Raw genomic sequence first — 20,859 nt, forward strand, 5'->3', positions numbered from 1 at the left:
CGAAAGTCGGAAGACCGCATTGATTGGAAGGCTCTGGGGAAAAGCTATGTCCACCCGTGGGCTGATAAAGGCTCATGATGATGAAACAAAGATAAGCTAAATAAAACCGCACCGCATTTGATTGGTTCGTTTTGGTTATTCACCAGGAAAACCAGTTGGATTAAAAAAATCAGTTGGTAAAAATTGGAGACTTCAGGTTGGTAACACTTGTAATCGCTGCCATTGCCAGAGGATCTGCCAATTTCCAATTCTTTTTCGCCTGTAATTTATTATGTCTCACCTCAATTTTAACATTTCTAATTAAAATGGTTTAAAATAAGGAGCTGTCGAATAGTGTTTATTTAATTTTAATTTGATACAGAGAGTGTATATATTAAGCCTGTAAAATGAGTGTCTTCAAATCAGCGATGGGGTACTTCAGTTCTGGAGGTGCCAACGGAGGCAGCGATAATGATTTTGTTGGTCAATTTGTAGAAATCGGGAACATGAAACTGCGAGTAAAAAAAGTCATAGCTGAAGGTAAGTAATGATACTACACAATATTACGTTTACGAAAATGTTGTACCCAAAAGGGCCTTCAGTCTCGGTCACTGTTCTCCACGTAGACTTGGGGGCGGAAGATCCGAAAATTAAACGTATTTTTTTCTTTGTCTACCACTTTCATCGAAAGTAAGTACAAACTGTAATAAGAACAAATTAAGAAAATACTGAATCCCAAAGACTCCTTTATATTGAGTACATGTCCAAATTCCTAAAACTGTTGTCTGTCTGTTGAAAGTCTTAACAACATTCTAAGAGAATTCGTAAAGTAAAAACATTAAAATGCTTTTGGTACACAAATTAAAATAAATGTGTTATGATAAGACTTACTACCAATACCCTTATCTGCTTGATAATTATGTTTAATAGAACAACATTATAACTACTTTTTCTTTTAATAATCTTTGTAGTAATATTGTTTTACCTATAATGTAAATGCATGTCCTATTTAAATATAAAAGCAATGTCCTATACACAGTTTTTCTACGGATTTAACTATTTTAAGTAGATAGAGTCAGTTTTAACAGCAATATGTTACACATTTCTTTAAAAATTGAACTAAAATTGCTTATCAAAGTAGATTACTACTACAGAATGCAATAGATTTTATTATTTTAATTGGATTTGGATGTTTCCGCTTTGACAGATCAATCTATTGATCAATCAGCCTAATAGGATTTTTGTTTCCCATTAGGATGATTGTTTCTATGGATTCAGTTGTCCCAATCGGGAAAAAATCCCATTGGTGTCTTTTGGTGGATCAGTGTTACGGGAAACAACAATTAACCTAGTATAATGGACTTGTACCAAGAATATACCTAGCTTGTCTTTTGTCCAGAAAGCAGATAAACACTTCTTTGTATTGGATCTCATTTTATATCTCCTATACTATATCATTATTTAATTTATGTTGGATACATTTATTTTATTATGATTATATCCAATTTAAAGTTAAAACTTTCAATAATAAGAGAAATCCAATTTTATTCTCATCATCTGCATCATTGCTTTACTTTAAATATATTTTTGTCTCTGCCTACTTAATTTGTCACTTATGTAACACATTAAAAATATGATGAGTCTTGTCTTGTACTAATCATTAGTTATGTAATAAAATCAAACCTTACAACAATTTATTCAGAAGTATATTTAAACCAAGGCAGTGGGTGTATAGTATTTACAAGTATTATACATAGTATATTATAAGTATATAGTATTTTGCAGTTATGATTTAAAAACCACTTATGTCTGTCAATGTTAGCATATGTTAGTCATATTTTTATGAATTAATTGGTTTTCTGTGCTAATAAAATGTAAACAATCTTCAAGATATTGATCATTGCTAGCGATTCCCAAATATCTAATGGCTATCATTTAATCTTACTAATATTATAAATGTCAAAGTTTCAATGGATGGATGGATGTTTGTTAGATTTTGTAGCCTGAACGGCTGAACGGATTTCGATGAAATTTGGCATAGTTGTAGAAGATAGTCTGGAAGAACCCATATGCTATTCACTTATGTTTTTTTCAATTCCACGCGTACAGAGTCGCGGGCGAAAGCTAGTGTTCACTAATAAAAAGTCAAATATTTGTTAAATATAGTCCTGGTTACTTAGTGAGATATGAGCTGATAATTGTATAATAATGTTGTATTGCAGGTGGTTTTGCTTTTGTGTTTGTTGCTCAAGATATATCTGTAGGCACAGAATATGCTTTAAAAAGGCTAATGGCAGCTGATGAACAAGCAAACAAGAATATTATACAGGAGATTAGCATATTAAAAAAGTTATCGGGCCACCCTAATATAATAAAGTACATTGCTGCATCATTTATAGAAAAGTCGAAGACTACCCATGGAATGGGAGAATATTTATTATTAACGGACCTATGTAGCGGTGGTAGTTTAATGGAGGCGTTACAGAATAGAGGGCAGGCATTTCCATTGCAAACTATTTTAAGAGTATTCTATCAGACGTGCAGGGCTGTGCAGCACATGCATAATCAAGTACCACCTATTGCACATCGTGATCTCAAACTAGAAAATTTCTTAATATCTAATGAAGGTAATTTTTTTTTTACTTAATGAAAAAACGTTAGTCTCGAGACGCACAATAGATTCTTTTTAAAATAACACTTTTTAATAGAAGTTTCACTGACTGATTGTGAATGTAGCCAGGTTGTGTTTGATCTAGGCAAATTTTAAAGGCACTAAATATTATATTGAATATGAATTTATACACAAAGTGAATGAATGAATGAATATGTATTTATTGCCGTAAGAAGAGATTACTTAAACAGACTTATTCTAAAGAAAACATAAACTCATGGCAAAAGGTAGCCAGCTCAGCGTATTTAGGAGGAACGAATAAGTTCCTGTGCCGGTTTTCAGCTGGCTCGTTCACATTCAAGTAACTTATACTTATTTAAATTGCCTCCAGTGAAAACAATGTTAAATTGCCTATAAAAATATTGGTACATAATATCTCAACACTGTTTTGAACACTGCCATTAACTGGGTCATACTTATATGATTCAATTGTTTGAAGGCAATCAATCAATAAAATACACTTCTAATAATATTCTCTTGGTTGTTGCAAGTAATTGTGATGTTAAAACATATCTTACTTTAACATTTCCCAAAAAACTATAAGAACCCATGTATGTCCAGGTTAATGTAGTTAACATTGGGGAAAAATAATAAAAATTCAACTCTTTCTTTATACGATATTTCCCATAAATTAAAATTTATGTTCAATTTATTTCTTTACGAATTTTTTTCCTCGTTAAACGTATTTAAACGTAATGTATTTATAGCGGATTGGAATCAGTAAAGAACTTAGCAATTTATATAATGCCGTTAATCTACGCGGCATTTAAGTAACGTGGAGGTTACTTGAAAAATCGTTACTTGTTACCCTTTGTTGATTACCTTTGGCAACAGTAAAGTTCACGATTTAAAATCGATTTTATTGAATCGCTACGTTTTATTAAATTTATTAATTTGTATTAAGTCTATGTTCAACAGTGGATTGGAACTAGCTAAGGATGATATAAGGATTTTGGTTTCGATACTGATTTCCGATGATTAATTTAGAAATCTTACTTCTTACTAATATTATAAATGCGAAAGTTTAGATGGATGGATGGATGGATGGATGTTTGTTAGCGTTTGTAGCCTAAACGGCTGAACGGATCTCCATGAAATTTGGCACAGGTTTAGACTATAGTCTGGAATGTTTACTCGATCATTCTGCAACGGTTCAACATATCTTATTGAATTTTGGCACAGATGTAAAACAAAGCCTGGAGTATACATGGGATAAGCTTCATCCCCGAGGTGTCCGGTTCCCGAGGGATACGTAGCTATTTGTAATTTATATAGTTAGTATGTTTTATAATACCACGCGGACGAAGTCGCGGGCAACAGCTCGATTAATATAATTAGTTGGGTAAATTAAGTCAATTTCGCAAGATCCCCTTTATGTCTATGTTTGGGATAAAAGTTCTTTATATGTTTTAGGTACAATAAAATTGTGTGATTTCGGATCGGCTACGACCGACGTATACACACCGAACCCTTCATGGAGTGCAAATCAGAGAAATATGCTAGAAGAAAATGTAAGTAAATCATTTAAACGAAAGATAAAATCGATATTTAACCCGTCATCCTATTATACTAATTACGTCATAGCTAGAATAAATGAAATGCTCTTTAGTTAAAGTTAAAATGTGATTCACATTAAAGAAAATAAAATGCATGGCTAAATATTGTGTTTGAGAAACATTGGTCACAATTACATCCAGAATTCAATGAGACAGACTGCAGTATTTTCGTCCGCATCTCATTGCTGCTACCAATTGGAATCAATTATGCGAAATTCTCAACTGGCTGTCTTTGTTTACTTACGTATTAATTGAGTGTTACTAAGATTGAGTCGATTTTTTTTTATTGTGTAATTGTATATATATACTAAAAATCCTTGCTGAATGTAAAAAAAAAAAACTAACTATAACAAGGAAATTGAGGATTTTTAGTCTTATCTTTATTAGAGTTTTACTGGTTTTAGCACAAATACTGCCACATTAGTTATTTAACTTGTGGACCATCTCCATGAACACCAAGAGGTCTAACTGGTCCACATTAAGAATCGCTGGGCTGACTATTTAACGTAACCAACCAGTATTCAACTTATTTATGTTGCGTTTGTTTCTTCCAGTTGGCTCAGTTCACAACACCGATGTACAGAGCCCCCGAGATGCTGGATACCTGGGACAATCGTAAAATAGACCATTCTGTGGACATCTGGGCGCTGGGCTGCATCCTGTACACCCTCTGCTTCATGCAGCACCCATTCGAGGACTCCGCTAAACTGGCCATACTGAACGGCAACTATAACTTGAACCCCAATGATCAACGATATAAATGTTTTCATGAAATCATAAGTAAGTTTTTTTTTAATTTATTAGATATTAATGATTGGTTTTTAATTTTATTTCCCTTTTAATTGATTACAATTGTCTTACATACAACTGATGTAATTACAACACCGACTAACATAATTTAAAATTGTTTATAAAGTCACTCTTTTAAAATTTCCATCAATTTACACAGACTAATCCCTGGTTCACGTTTGGCCAGTACAGTTGGCACAGCCCAAGTATGAATTGTATGTAGTCACTGTCGTCAGTCTATGTTCACATTATGACAGTTGAATGCTAGTCCAGTAATTGAGCGCTACTGACCAACGTTACTGGCTAGATGTGAAGCAGGCGTTAATAATGTTAAAAATGTTTTAATTTGAAGGTAGTTTAAGATATGTGCAATTTGTTTGCAGCGGGCTGCCTGACGGTGAACCCCGAGCAGCGGCTGTCCATCAGCGGCGTGCTGGAGCGGCTGGCGGCCATCGCGGAGTCCAACAACGTCAATCTGAAGCAACCACTCAAATTTGAGCGTAAAAAAGTTGAACAATCCGTGGCCACTAGCTCGCCAGGTAATAAGAAGTCAAGTAAATATTACACTACCATATACTAAGCCCGTCGCGGATCATTTTATTTGTGATTTAGAAAAAACTTGGCCCGCTCCGGAAAGTATCGACAACCGCGCTCGTTCATACGACCCCCATCTTTTTGTTCAGTTGCTATTGCAAATCGAGCTATTAATGGTCAAGTATTTTTTGACTTTTTACACTCAAATTTTCTTTCGTTACTCACAGTTTTTTTTTAATTAATCTCCTTAGAATGTTTTAAACGAAAAAAATTATGATGTGAGATGTCTTTAACATTCCAATGTTATTTTTCGCCAAAAACAACACCAAAGGTAAGGGATTGTTAACTAAATTGTTCTGAGAATGACTTATGAAGGTAGTATAGCATTTATTTGACTTTATTCACATATTCTTTTCGATTAACTATTTTTTTCGTGAACAGGAAGCCTAATTAGATATTCTTTTAGTGATAAATATTTAATGTGAATTTATTTTACTTTTTAATCGGTATTATGGTCATAACAAGTGTTGTGTCAGTAATAACAGAACATAGGAAGCTATGGAGCTTTAATTAAATTCTTAAGTCTGGTATGGTAAATGAAGGACAAATTTCAATAACAAGAGTATAGAAATATTTTGAACTACTCTATAGTTTTCTAAAAAAGACAGTAGGGTACACTTATAAAGTGTGTATTTTTCTTTACATTAGTAACTTAAGATTTCCAACATTAGTTTAGATGTTATCAATCGACATTCCTTTTTAGGGGTTCAGTAAATCTTTACTATGATAAAAACCCCAATTAGTATTAAAACTTTGTTATAAACTACGTATATGAAATAGCTTTGAAGTACAGCATTAAAGGGCTATCCATATTTAAATAACTGCTTTCTATTTATATGTAAAATTCAAATTTCAACGTTGTTTAAACTATTTTTAATAGATATTAAAAATAAAGTTTGTTGAAATTTATATAGTTATAAGTAAAGTATTTTATCGTAAAAATATCTTGTATTTTTAAGAACAATTTCATCACATCTTCAGTAACAAAATATGCTTAGAACCCAATAGATAGAAAAAATGTGCAAAGTATGTCTTTTTTTGTTATCGTAAGTTATTAAAAAGGTAAATAAACGTGGATAGCCTTGTGTATCATAATAATTACATAACTTAACAAATAGGCTGGTTATTCGAAAAGTATTACGAACTAACATTGGTTTAAAGTATTTAGAATTTGCACTAACCTGTCGGGTGGCTTTGTTAACGCGCACTGGCGTACTGGCGTATATTTGGCGGGCACTGAATTCGAAATGTCATCGCTGTGTTGCTAGTCTTGAGGCTTATTTATGTGTTGCCATACGCGATACATTATTATATTGTTCTGATGTTATGTAATTTAACATTCAACAAGACAATACATAAAGAATAAATGTAGATTAAATCAGTATTTATTTTTAATGTATATTCTTATGTAATTTAAAGTTTGCAGTACTTTTAACAAATGTATTGTCAATTTTGGATACATCTTTCTGTTTTCGCTGTAAATTATTTATTTAAGACACATTAATGTGTTTGATTTTAAATAAACGAGTTTATTATCATCATTATTGGTTTGTTTTTTATTTTTAAATATATTTAAAGTTGTTTTTTCGAAGTACAAATTAGGTCGGAATTGGAACAGTGTTGGGACTAATCGTTGGAAGACATGGGTAAAATAACTTAATTATGCTTTGTTCTCTTCACTAACTATTGCTGTTTTTACTAATTCACTAACATTTTATAGCAGCTCTACACTATATTGGTTAAGTTGCACATTTTAAACTACTTTTTTTGTTAGTAATAACAACAATTTTATCTAGTCCAGGAATTTTTTGTAATACGAATTAGGATCATCAATCTTCTTTTAGTTGTTAGTAATTCTAGTCATATAAATTGTTTTTTACATTTCATCTACATCTCTAAATTATACCTTTTTTTTCGCATACCAATATTTACTTCAATGGTTTTAAAACCAAACATACAATCTTCAAATGAACGATATTGTTGCCGTTTGCTGAAAAAAATCACGTGTCCAGTTAAGAAACAAGGGTATTTAGTAAACAAATGATATAGTGGACACTAAAACTATATACTTTTTAATAGAAAATTGCGAGCTACGAAAATAAATGAGGACACAGTGTAAAATTTAAAGTAGCAATTTATTTCAAACTTTGCTCGATTACTGTGAGTAAACCAGGATATTACGTAGTCACCCTAAAGTTGCCATTTTCAGAGATAATATAAACAGTATTTTTTGCATAGATAATAAAATAGTAAAACAATAAGCTACCTTTTTAAAGATTTTTGTTTTTATTCAAATTAAATTTATTCAAAACATGTTTCATGACAATTAAGTTAAGCACTTATTTAGCGTATATTTTCTTATTATAAATCTACACTAAGAAAATCATACAATGACTAATCACTCAAAATTAACTCTGATTTGTGCACTAGAAAGTCAAGTCAAACTAGAATAGATGTCAAAGTCTAGGACTTCCATGAAGATATGTAAGTGAGAATAATAGCTTACTAGCTGTGGCTCGTGACTTCGCTCGCGTTAAATTGATAAAAAAAGAATAACCTTTGTTACTCACAGAATTACAATTCTAACGGTGAAAGAATTTTTAAAATCGACCCAGTAGTTTTGAGTTATTTCATTACATACAAAAATACAAATCTTTCCTCTTTATCATATTAGTATAGATATATATTAATCTATGAAGTCAACTGCGTACATGATATATTATATAGTACTCTTGTGACAAGTGGATTTGATTTCTAACGCTTTAACCGTGACAGGGCTCAAATAAATGTAATTGACAGGATGAGCATAAACTTGTGTGCTAATGAAAACGTTGCTATTATTGTTTGCTTACCCTTAACATAACTAACGTATAACTTGTATATTGACCAGCATATTACATTGAATTAAATGACATATAAATCTGTGTTAATTTGCTACAAATTACATATTAGATAAACTTTATGCTATTATGCTTGTTCTCTTGAAGTAGAACTAAGATTACGTCATACATTTTATATAGACATTATCCAGAGCTAAACAGAATAATCCTATTTGCATGCGACATACAATGCTTCCTTTTCGTTAGAATGAGCATATTTGAATTCATAGCATGTTTATGTTTATTGAACTTAGCCACGTATCTTAAAAATATTAATATTTTAATCAAATAACGAAGATAATTAAAAAAAAATTTCAAATTTTTTCGTAGACTTTTTTGGCATACCACTAATTTTAAGTTTTTGAAAAAAGTTACGTGTAATCGTTTTTTTTTTATATGCAGTGAATAAGATACGTGGCTTAGTTTAATAAAAATAATGTTAGTTTACTCTGTCGTTACATATCACGTTTTCTTTTTTCATTTTAGGTGTTTTCAACTTTTTTGGGTGCCCGATTGTTTTCTCGTTTAAATGAGCCCCCGCGTGACGCTAGCATGTCATCCATTTGGACAACACCCACTTTGACCGCTTGTGCTAGACACATGGATTTGCTCGCAATGATGAGTATTGTTTTTTATTCATACATACACAATACTTTTTATATTTGTTACTGTATTTTTTGTTTGTTTGCTACTTATATCTTTTACAAAGTTGTTTGTACATTTCAAAGTATTAACCGTTTTATAAATAGATTTATTTGCAATGCATTTGTACTAAAAAGACGTGGTGGTTTCCACCTGTATAGAATTTTAGTCTATGTATAAGTTACCAATACGATATGTCCTAGACAATATTTTTTTAAATAACGCGAAAATAATTGCTTCGTATGGCATTCCAAAGAGGAATTGTTTAAATGGAATTAAATCTTTTATTAATATAGATATATTATTATTGATATATTAATGGTTGAAATGTTCAGTCAGGAAATGTTCCAATTTGTATTTTTCAATGTGTGTCAAATTTAAAAAAATGTTTTTTATAAATCTGAAATCCAGACAAATGTATTCGATGAATATTGAGTTTTTATTGACCAGTTAAATAGCGATGGAATAACCATAACTCACTTTTAATTAAATTCTATGTTCAATATTGTAAATTAAAAAAATGCAAGTTAAGTATGCCTTACAACTAGATGGCGTTGTTCTCAATAAAAACACTGGAAGGAGTAAAAACGTCGCATAAAAGAGTAAAAAAATCGTCTTGACAGAAAACACATACAATGTACATACGTCAAGGTCATACAATTAATTAGAAATTACAATCATTATGGTTAAATAGAGAAAAATCTCCTCTATATTAAACATAGCAATAGTTCTTACATAGGTTTCATCTGAAAATAAATTAGGAATCTTTTTTGTCAAAGGTTAACAATGAATTCCAGGTTTTGTCTCTTAATTATATTGATCTGTGACTCAATGTTAAATGTGATTATTTTTACATTCCGTGGTGCTTTTTTTACCGTTTTTAAGATGTATTTTTCCTTAATATATTTACTTTCTGTATTGCCTTTTAAATTTATGTTTTTTATTTAATTTGAGAAGATAGTTGCAAGTATAATGTATTCATTACATTTATATAGCACTAGCTGTTGCTCTCGACTTCGCCCACGTGAAATTAAAAAACAGCCTAATTTACAGATCAAATACCTTTCTAACGGTGAAAGTATTTTTAAAATCTGCAAAGCAGTTTTTGAGTTATTTCAATACATACAAAAATACAATTTTTTCCGCTTTATACTATCTGTATAGAGTAGTATAGATAGCATAACTATGCAAATGGCTTGTATTGTTAAGCTTTACACATACTTAAGCTAGCCTTCTCGTATATATTTCAATACACAGGTACTAATATTCACACATCGAAAATATTAAATACAAAACTGGCGCTACATTTATTTATATTTTTATATAAGAAGTATTATATTATATATAGTAATATTTTATGTAAAATAGTTAAACTATCTTTAATTTAATGTGAAGGATTTAGGTTTTTTTTTTCTAGTTCAATCACATAGTTCAATGAAATCTGATAGGAATATGTTTTCTGAAAAATATACTTTTTTATGTTTTTTATGACTGATGAGTCAACTGGGTTGTTTTATTGAAACTTGTGATATTGGTTTTTTTGTCAATTTTATTTTTGATTTTCAAAATACATGGCATAGTTATACGATTTTTAGTAAATTTTATTATTGGCAAAGACAGAAATGCGAAAAATGTTTAAGTTAAGAGTTATTGTAGATTTTATTATTTTGTTAGTGTAGATTTTTTCGAAATCGTAATCAACAAAAAAATTAACATTAATAATGGAATATAGTATTTTGGATTCTTAAATTAAAATAAGTCTAATATGTAAGTGTTTCAAGCTACTTTTATTTACATTTAGATAGATAATCTTTGACAATACGGAAATTGAAATTCGATTTCGATAGTTCGATCTTACTACATAAATAATCAATTTAATTATTATTTAATATTTACATCAAGTTAAAAAATGTTACACACCCCTGGCTGTTTCAAACTTTTGTCTTCTCTCATTGACCATACTTGAGTCAAATATAAATTTATAAGCAAAATGTTGAAAGTATGTAATTTCATTATAAAACCTTATCTCAATGATTACAAAATCTTATGTAGAAAGTTCAGATATTTAAAATTTTGTTAAATAGTTTATAGACAAGCAATATTTTTGTTACTATTAGGTGTAAGTAAAACATGTAAGATATTTAATTTTAGAAATAAACTAATTTAAAATATTATACTTTTGTTTCTATCACCAAAAACCTATATTAAACTTTTTAGTTATATCAATTTGTCAGCTCTGAAATGTTGATACTAGTCTTTGTTAATTAGTTTAAAAAATAAAAGAAAAGCTCTTAAATAATTAGAATTTGAAAAGGGAAAAAACTAATAAAATTAATCACAATCAAATTGATAAGAATAATATCGGCCTAAAGGTTTCTTTTTTTTTTCAGCGTCTAAGGATGTGACGTCAAACAGTCAAGAGATAGCGAACTCCCGCCCGCCGGAGCCGAGCCGGCCGCCGCCGCCGCGGCCCGCGCCCGCTCCGCAGTACCACGCGCCGCTGCCGCCAACACCAGCCTCCGGTGGCCTCTTCTCATCCATCAAGGGCGGTGCTGGAAGCTTCCTCAAAAACCTAAAAGATACCTCGTCTAAAGTAATGCAAACTGTTCAACAGTAAGTAATTTTTAAAAATTTTTTACCATTTTCTTATTATTTTTATTTTACTGACTAAGGAGTTTTTTGCACTTATTTAATACTTTTTGCACAAATATTATAAGAACAAGATTTGCGTAAGTGCGGCCTTATTGCAATCAGCAATCTCTCACAGGCACATGTGTGTTTTATTCGAAGAACCTATTGTAGTCTAAATCATTGGACCTAATTAGAAGAATAGGGCAGTATTCAATTAATATTCTTCCTCCGACTGTCATATATCTGTAGTTCCTCTGGTGCTGCGGATGTCCATGGGCGTCTTTGACCACCTCGGTGTTATCGCCCCTCATTTGCCCTGTTTTAATATAAAAAATATATATACTGTGTCGAGGTTTCCGGTTTCATAATGCTCAAATAGTGTTATTTCAGTTTTTTTAATTGATTTCTCTTTTCAGGTCAATAGCCAGAACTGATCTAGACATAAGCTACTTAACTAGTCGTATAATTGTGATGCCATACCCTTCGGAAGGTTTAGAAAGCGCTTATAAAACTAATCATGTTGATGATGTACGGGTAAGTACATAATTTTCATTTATTTAAACACTAGCTGTTCCCGTGCGACTTCATCCGCATGAAATTATGTAAATTTTATTTTATTGTTTACATTTGTCAAATTCTAAATTGCAAATGTCAAAATGACATGACATGATAACAACCTTGCTTCCTTGATGTTGTCAACAACTTATGATCTCTTTCACACATTAGGGTTTTTATCCAACATATTTACCCCCTAAGTTAAATGGTGTTAAAATATATGCCCTAAGGCGTGACGCAATGGCTTTTTATTTAAAAAAGAATCATTAAAAAATATGCTATAATTGCTGACATCTTAGACAACAAAGTAGTGTGTGTTTACGCTTTTTATAATAGTACAGATATATATTGGACAGTTTCCATTTTTTTTAATTAAATACGAGTAAAAAAAAATTGTTAGGCGTTCCTCGAAAGTCGTCACCCGGGTAAGTATTGCGTGTACCACGCGTGCCGCGGGCGGGCGAGCTTCGCGCGCGTGGCGCAGGATGCGTCGCGTGCGCTGTGGCCCTCCCCCGCGCACCGCGCGCCCCTGCTCTCGCCCTACTACGCCCTGCTGCAGCACATGTACCACTACCTCGGTAGTGACGATAGAAACACTATTGTTATCACTTGTCAGGTAAACTAGACGGTTTATAATTGCTTTTTGATTTTAACTAACGTTTATGTATCGCTTTCGCCCGCGACTTCGTCCGCGTGGAGTTAAAAAAAAAAAAGTAAATAGCCTATGAGTTCTTCCAGACTATGCTCTAGATCTTTGCCAAATTTCATCCAGATCCGTTCAACAGTTTAGGCTACAAACTCTAACAAGCATCCATCTCAACTTTCGCACTTATAATTTTAGTAAGATTAGCCTAATATGTATGTTCTAGGATTCTAAAGCTAGGATGTATAGTTAGGTTTTTTTGTTATTTTATGTTACACGTCATTGTTTTCTGGCACTAGCGTCTTGGTTTTCAATTCAATACAATAATCGTAAATTAAGTAAATTAAGACCAATCAGCTCTTAAATGTATGCTCAATCTATAATGTACGGATTATATCAATATAATTAACTAGCTGTTGCTCGCGACTTCGGTTACGTGAAATTTAAAAATATGTTAGTCAGCTTTCTAACTGTGAAAGAATTACTAAAGCCCAGTAGTTTTTGATTTATTTCAATACATACAAAAATACACATCTTTCCTTCTTAAAGTATATATTATTTAATTATACTAGTTTTCTTTTATTTCAGGACGGTAAATCAATGTCTTGCATGCTACTCTGCGGGTTACTTCTTTACGCGAAACTGGTGACTGTTCCGGAGGACGCTCTCCAGATATTTGCAGTGAAGCGATCTCCGATCAGCATATCTCCTGCACAGCTGCGTTATTTGTACTACCTTAGTAATATTGTACGGTGAGTTCTTTATTATTTACTTTAATATTTGTAAATATTATTTGTATCGGTTCTTAATGTATATCGTTCAATTACATCCTGCTCAAAGGACCAACTTTTATTTGTTAAAACTTAAAAGCCTTACAAATAAACGCTGTATAAATAAAATTTGTACTAATATTTGCTTATACTCAGTTTATTCCTAAGTTTAACTTTATACTGCGTTTATTTGTACGGTTGTTAGTATCTTATTTAGACTTTGTGACTTTAAAAAAAAAACCAGTTAATTTTTTACATTACAGACCAGAGCCAGTACTCCCACACTTTAGGCCCGTGTCTCTGGTGTCTTTGACAATACAACCAGTGCCATTGTTCACAAAAGCAAGGTATTAACATTTTTTATTTATTTTTATGATTTATTGGCTATGACAAATAATCAATTTGTTTTGTAATCTTTCAATTTGTCTGATGTAGAGACGGCTGTCGACCTTACATAGAGATTTACAATGAAGATCGTTTGATTTTGTCAACGGTTCAAGAATACGACAGGATGCATCTCTACATGATGGCTGAAGGGAAGGTAAATTAGTTGTAACATATATTTCGATATAAGCTTTAAGCCATAAAGACCATTGATTTGTATAAAAGGACAGGCTATAAGTTATGATATTGTATGCTTATTTGATTTTCGCCATTTTGGTTGACAGTTCCATTTGGAGAGGTGCTAAGAACGCGAACTGATTTACGTTTAAGTTTACATGAACCAAAGGTGTTATTTCTAAGCAATGGCCTATCTGTTTATACAGATCAGTGTCTAAGATCTTCGTGTAGTGTCACAATTTTTTTAATTGGTTTGTTATGTTTATATTATTTGAATGTCTTTGTGAATTACATATAAGGAATGGGTGTCTGTCGACAACAAACTGTTGTGCGGTTTGGCGACTTTCATAGTAACTAGCTGTTGCTCTCGACTTCTCGTACTATTTTTAAATTTATCCTATGTTACTCAGTGATAACATAGCATTTTAATGTTTTAAAATCGGCCCAGTATTTTTCAAGTTCCAAAAATCCAATCTTTCCTCGATTTTCGAAATTAAAAAAAAATGTTTCGTTGTGTCCAGGTGACGCTGCCGCTGGACAGCACGGTGACGGGCGACGTGGTGGTGAGCGTGTTCCACGCGCGGCAGCAGCTGGGCCGCGTGCTGGCCGTGCCCATGCTCGCCCTCAGCTTCCACACCGGCTACCTGGCCTACGACCAGCACGCGCTCAAGTTCACCAGGTATACTAAATTCCCCCCCCCCATATTCAAATATAGGTTACTATAAAAACTTCATAGCTTATATGTTCTTCCAGAATATGTTCTACATCTATGCCTTTCACCGAGATCCGTTCTAAAGATACATAATACCAAACATCCATCCATCTAAACATTCGCATTTATAGTAATAGTAAGAAAGGAAAGTATGCCAACCCCGATATGGATTAGGAAGAGAGACAGAGTAAAAAAGATTATTATATAATATATAAAAGTACAAAAAGATTTACTACAAAAATAATTTCAACAAATCGTTATAAAACCTTGTCAGTTGGCAATAATTATCCATCAAGTAGATATATTAAAAATATTTAAATTAGGCTATTCTCTCTACGCAAGACACGACAGTTACTCTTTGTCTCATTTATTAGTTTATTATTAGATTAATATTGGTATACTAATGGTACACAACAGGTCTGAAATCGACGGCATCGAAGACTCAGGTCCAGTGAACGATCACTTCTCGTCCAACGTGAGTGTTGTGGTGAGCCTGGTGGTGCAGCACGGCGAGCGCCGCAAGCCGCGCTGCGACCTCTGGGAGGAGGACCACTCCTTCCCCGTGCGCACCCCCGACCTCCTCTTCTCCACCACCTTGGAGCGAGATGAGACTGTCGACAACTTTGGTAAGATAAGACAATATGGACAATTTTCATCAATCGTGATACTAAACGCTGCATTGTAACGCTTAACAAATCTGCTAGGTTTTTTTATATAAGGTGGTAAATTAACAAGTAGCCACCTAGATTCGTCGAAATAGCGAACGCTGCCCATAGATAGCTAAAATTGCAAATGCGTTGCCTACCTTAAATAGAAAAGGAGACAGAAAGATGATTTTTCTCTCCATATACGCGCTCTATCATGGAAGTAAAGTGTGATAAGGGAATTTAAAAATTAGGTCAAATAGTCATAGAGACTGACAATATCTGACTCTAAGAATATAAACGAAAGGTCACTAGCGCCCCCTATTTATGTCATTTTCTATGTCTTGTTTTTCATATCTTTCTGACAAAACCAACCAATATTAGCCTCTTACTAAGCTAGACATCTTTTTTTGATCATTTTTTTTAATACTATTAGAATCTATCGTATACCTAATATGGCTTTTCAACTAATGAAATGTATAATTGATTTTACCTATAGCTATAAACGAGTTCTTTGATATATTTATTTTTAATGCAGCTAATCTGCGAAGAAACGCGACTGCAGCGCCACCTACAAGTATGTCGTGAATGTTACACTGTCATTTAGAGATTACCACCAGCCTTTTTGGTCGTTTTTCTGCAATTTGTCGTTTTTTTTTGCCTCTGTAGAGGGTTATGGTGTTTTTTTTAATACTCATTTATAAAAAGTTCTATTATTTTGAATGTAAAATAAGAACGTGTAAATTTTACTATTGGTATGTTTTCGCAATTATTCATTTTTCATTAATTCAAAAATTCAATATATATTAAGTTTTTAAAGGATTCAATTTAATTCAAAGTTCATGAAATCCATTGCACGTCAAAATTGCTTTGTTTTTACTTGCGTTTTAGTGATGTCTAAGTTGAATTGCAACATTTTGTTTGTCTGCATAACAAATTACCGGATCGTTAGACTGCCTATTTTTATAAAAATAAGTTGCTATTATAGAATTATAATTGAAAAGAATAGTAATTTAATATGAACAGAATCTTTCAATTCACTAATAAACAACAGACAAACTGATAAAAAGATAGTTTTATTTACCATATTAAACTCATTTTCAGTAACAACAGACTATCCACCTAAAGATGTGGAGAAGCGTCCCCCCGCGCGCCCCGCACCTCCCTCTCCGCAGCCGCCGCGCCCCGCGCCCCCACCGCCACAACAACAACAACAACCACACAACGACACCGCAGATCTACTCAATATATCCAATTCAGAGCAAAAGGCAAAAGCACAGAAATTGAAGAGCGATGACTCCTTCGATTTCTTCGGCATGATGGAAAAACAAACTGACGATGCTTTCGGGGATTTCCTTAGCGGAAAAACGACGGATAACGGACAGGTTTGTTTGTAAATTTCTATCTAACAAACTATCGAACAATTGTTTAGCGCTTTGATTCCTATGAGCTTGGATGTGCGCACACTACTCGATTTTTAGTTGTGCAACTAAACAGTTGAATGGGCTGCGAAATTATCGACAATAATACAACTGTTGAGCGATAGTTTAGTCAAAGGTGTACGTGCGCCCGCTCTAAATATTTTCGCAAATTAATATTATTTTTGTCAGGTATGGATATTTCCATATTGTTTTCTATACTAATTATCGTGTCTCAAGATCATATTGTCTACTTATTCTAATTTTTCTTCGCAGTCTATTTTCGGCGATCTACCACCGCCTTCGGATCCCCCCGTCACCCGCGCCAACGTCAACTCTAGTGACCCCCTTAACTTCGACCCCTTCGGCCTCAACGACCCCCTGCCCAAGCAAGAGGCGCTGCTCACACCACTGATTAAGGATGAAGGTAAAATCCGTCATGTTTGCGAATATTTCGTTATATGACAGAAAGAACATAAAATCGCTTCCTGCTTTCAAAAACAAAGTGTGTTTTATTCTATTACAAGTAATATATAAATAATTGTGATTATTCTTTACCAGGTCGTTCTCAAAGCGTACCATTAGACCAAGCACAACCAACACGGAAGGATCCGTTCGCTGACTTCAGTCTGCTCGGATCTAACATGCCGGCCAACTCCACGCAGTCGACAGGATCTATTGGCTCCACGGGATCGGCACCAGGAGCGGCGCCAGGGGCAACCGCACCCCTAGGGGCCATGGCACCTCCGACAGCCGCGGCACCTCCGGGGGCTATGGCACCTCCGGGGCCGGCTGGTACCACGCCCCTGCTGACCCCTCGTAGTTCCCCTGCGCACACTCCCGCACATCAGCCGCACACACCAGCCAGGTCTCCAGCACATCAACCGGATTATAGGTATTTAAACAGTTTATGTACTTTAACAGCTTTTTTGCCTGTGTGTACAGTCCGCTGCACAAATATGAATGCATTTACAAAACTTTAAAAACTCGCATAGACTTTCGATTTCTAAAATACACATGCACGAATTTGTCTATAACAAGAATTAGTAGTAGGAAGCATATAGACGAGTTCTTACTCTTACTAAGCAAGAGCTTAATAAAAGAGAAAAGATTTGTATTTTTGTATGTAATGAAATAAGTCAAAAATTACTTGGCCGATTTCAAAAAATACTACTTCAATAAAAAGCTACGTTATCACCGAGTACCATAGGCTATATTTTTGTTATTTTTTAATTACATACAGACGATGTTGCGACAGCTAGTATATTATATTTGTAAATGTTAATGTAGCTGACTGTACTTAAAAAAAACTATTGTAAAGACGTATTAAAACCTGCTTCGTATTCCAGTCGGACGCATTTCGAAACAGCGAAGACCCCCGCCGAGGAGAAATCGAAGAAGTCGACGGACATATTCGGCGAGCTGCTCGGCAGCCAGGGGTACGACTTCGCCACCAAGCGGGACGCGGGGCCCAAGACCATCAACGCAATGCGCAAAGAGGAAATGGTCAAGGAAATGGACCCCGACAAACTTAAGATACACGAATGGGTAATGTAAAAATGTTTATTGTAATTGTAACTTAATAGGATATCTTTTATTCATATTTAAAATTCATGATTTTTTCTTCCATGTTCGAAGTGTCGTTTTTGTAATCTTTTTTAATCTTACTAATATTATTAGTGCGAAAGTTTAGATGGATGGATGTTTGTAAGAGTTTGTAGCCTAAACGGCTGATTTCGATGAAATTTGGCATAGTTAGTCTGGAAGGACATATAGGTTACTCGCTTTTGTTTATTTTGTAACTTCACGCGGGCGAAGGCTAGTTCCCAATAATTCGGTTAAAAAAAATGTTCTAAGACTGTTGTCTTGCAGTTTAATGTAATTACTCAATAAAATGCTAGTACAGTTTTTATTAAAAACTGATGCAGTTTTGGGTTTTGTATGTATTGAAGTAACTCCAAAACTACTAGACCGGTTTCAAAAATTCTATCACCATTAAAAAGCTTTGTTACCAATGAGGAACATAGGCTATTTAGTTCCACGCAGTCGAAGTCGCGAGCAACAGCTAGTAACACTTAAAGTAAATAATTGTTGTGTGCAGACGGAGGGCAAGAAGGCGAACATCCGCGCGCTGCTGTGCTCGCTGCACACGGTGGTGTGGGCGGAGTGCCGCTGGGCGCGCTGCGACATGGCGCAGCTGGTCTCCGCCGCGGACGTCAAGCGCAACTACAGGAAGGCCTGTCTCGCTGTACATCCAGACAAGGTAACCTTAACGGCGTACCTTCGTTTAAACGAAGTTAGCCGAAATCGTACGAACTACACTCGGTAGACGCTTTAGAGCGAGACAAATGTATGGGAATACATGAGACAGCTATATAGATGACGTCGATGAGATGACTGACGTCATCCGCACCGATATCTGACCACACTACGGTGCTTTGTAAATCGCTTGTTTTAGTTCGGATTTTACACTAACTTGACTGCTTACACATTATTTTAAATGTATTTTTCATATAAAATCTCTGAAAAAAAAGGGACTCTTAATGTGACAGCAAGTCTATCTAGTCTATCCAATATCTATAATAAATATAATAGCTATTTTTTTATAAACATATCTGTCTTTCCAGCAAATGGGCTCATCTAATGAGAACATTGCGAAGATGATATTCATGGAACTGAACAACGCATGGAGCGACTTCGAGAACGACGCAAAACAACAAAACCTCTTCCAATCTTAATCTTTCCCTCAGCAAATACATAATTGTTATTAATGCTTACAGTTGGTGTACAACCGGCTTTATTAGTTTAAGTAGGGTTGTCAACTGCTCTGTTAGTTTAAGTATTTTATATGTGCTGTTAGAATAGCGTAAAATTTAAATCGAATTTACAGAACATAAATGTTAATTCAACATAGACGGTACTCAATATAGAAGTATTTATAGTTTTTTTGTTCTGGCAACATTATCAACGAAGGTTTTTATACCATTGCTTTCAAACATTTATGTCTAGATGTATTCAATGCAATGAATAGCGTATATGAGTAATTAAAAAAAATATTTTGAATTAAATTATAAATAGCCTAATTTTTAATTACATTTGCTGTATAACTCTTTCTCTTTCGTAACTCCCGTTCTATTATGTCTGTCTCTTTCACTCAATGTTCTTTAAAGTTATTTTTAGGCAAAGACACAAGCTTGTCTTGTCTTGGTGCATAAATATAATAATAATCAAGTATGTTACGTTTTGTGTTTGAGTAATGTAAATGCGTTTTTTATACAATATAAGGTGGCAAACGAGCACGCGGCTACTTGAATCCACCGAAATGGAAAGCGACCGATGCCCATAACCGCAATTGCAGATGCCTATCCTTAATTGACGGAGGAGGATATGCATATAAAGAGGACATTTCCCCTTCATATGCGTCTCCTCCACCGTCAAATCCACTTTTCCTTCCCACCCTTTTTAAGAAAAGGGTAGGAAGGAAAAAGGGACTAAAATGAGGCCTCCGGCACCACACTCATCAGACTGTACGCGGAATTGCTACCACTTCACGCCTGTTTTCTGTGTGGTCGTGATATTACACCGGGCGAGCCGACCCATTCGTGCGAAGATGTGAAAGCGGGCTCTACCACTGTTTATGCGTAGATATATTAAATCTGATATGTAAATTAATATGTCATATAATTCACGTTGTATATATTTATGCAAAATTATTGAATATCATAGATTGCACTATATTTCATTCCAGCATATTTATACTAGATTCATTAGTCTTTTATTCTATATCTCTTTCTAAGTAATTAAATTTGGTGCAT

At 33.8% G+C, this 20,859-nt stretch overlaps 1 protein-coding gene across 1 annotated transcript; it reads left to right on the forward strand.

Moving 5' to 3' along the window:
* The first annotated feature begins 212 nt into the window (after positions 1–212).
* LOC106100165 (cyclin-G-associated kinase) lies at positions 213–20,388 on the forward strand. Its single transcript, XM_013278920.1, has 19 exons — positions 213–519; positions 2,202–2,606; positions 4,064–4,161; positions 4,761–4,986; positions 5,379–5,534; positions 11,501–11,723; positions 12,158–12,275; positions 12,697–12,912; positions 13,528–13,691; positions 13,973–14,056; positions 14,145–14,250; positions 14,792–14,949; positions 15,400–15,608; positions 16,731–17,011; positions 17,321–17,471; positions 17,606–17,939; positions 18,394–18,592; positions 19,146–19,307; positions 19,672–20,388. The coding sequence occupies exons 1-19, from the start codon at positions 387–389 to the stop codon at positions 19,780–19,782; spliced, it is 3,534 nt and encodes a 1,177-aa protein (XP_013134374.1). The 5' UTR covers positions 213–386; the 3' UTR covers positions 19,783–20,388.
* The last annotated feature ends 471 nt before the right edge of the window (positions 20,389–20,859 follow it).

This window comes from Papilio polytes, unplaced genomic scaffold (assembly GCF_000836215.1).
Source record: "Papilio polytes unplaced genomic scaffold, Ppol_1.0 DF824069.1, whole genome shotgun sequence".
NCBI classification, from domain to species: Eukaryota; Metazoa; Arthropoda; class Insecta; order Lepidoptera; family Papilionidae; genus Papilio; species Papilio polytes.

Excerpts from the sequence above, each read along its gene's own strand:
- LOC106100165 (XM_013278920.1), top strand. The coding sequence starts at position 387 with ATGAGTGTCTTCAAATCAGCGATGGGGTACTTCAGTTCTGGAGGTGCC. Across the intron at positions 14,251-14,791 it reads ACATGATGGCTGAAGGGAAG|GTGACGCTGCCGCTGGACAG; the intron begins GTAAATTAGTTG and ends CGTTGTGTCCAG. Across the intron at positions 19,308-19,671 it reads TCGCTGTACATCCAGACAAG|CAAATGGGCTCATCTAATGA; the intron begins GTAACCTTAACG and ends CTGTCTTTCCAG.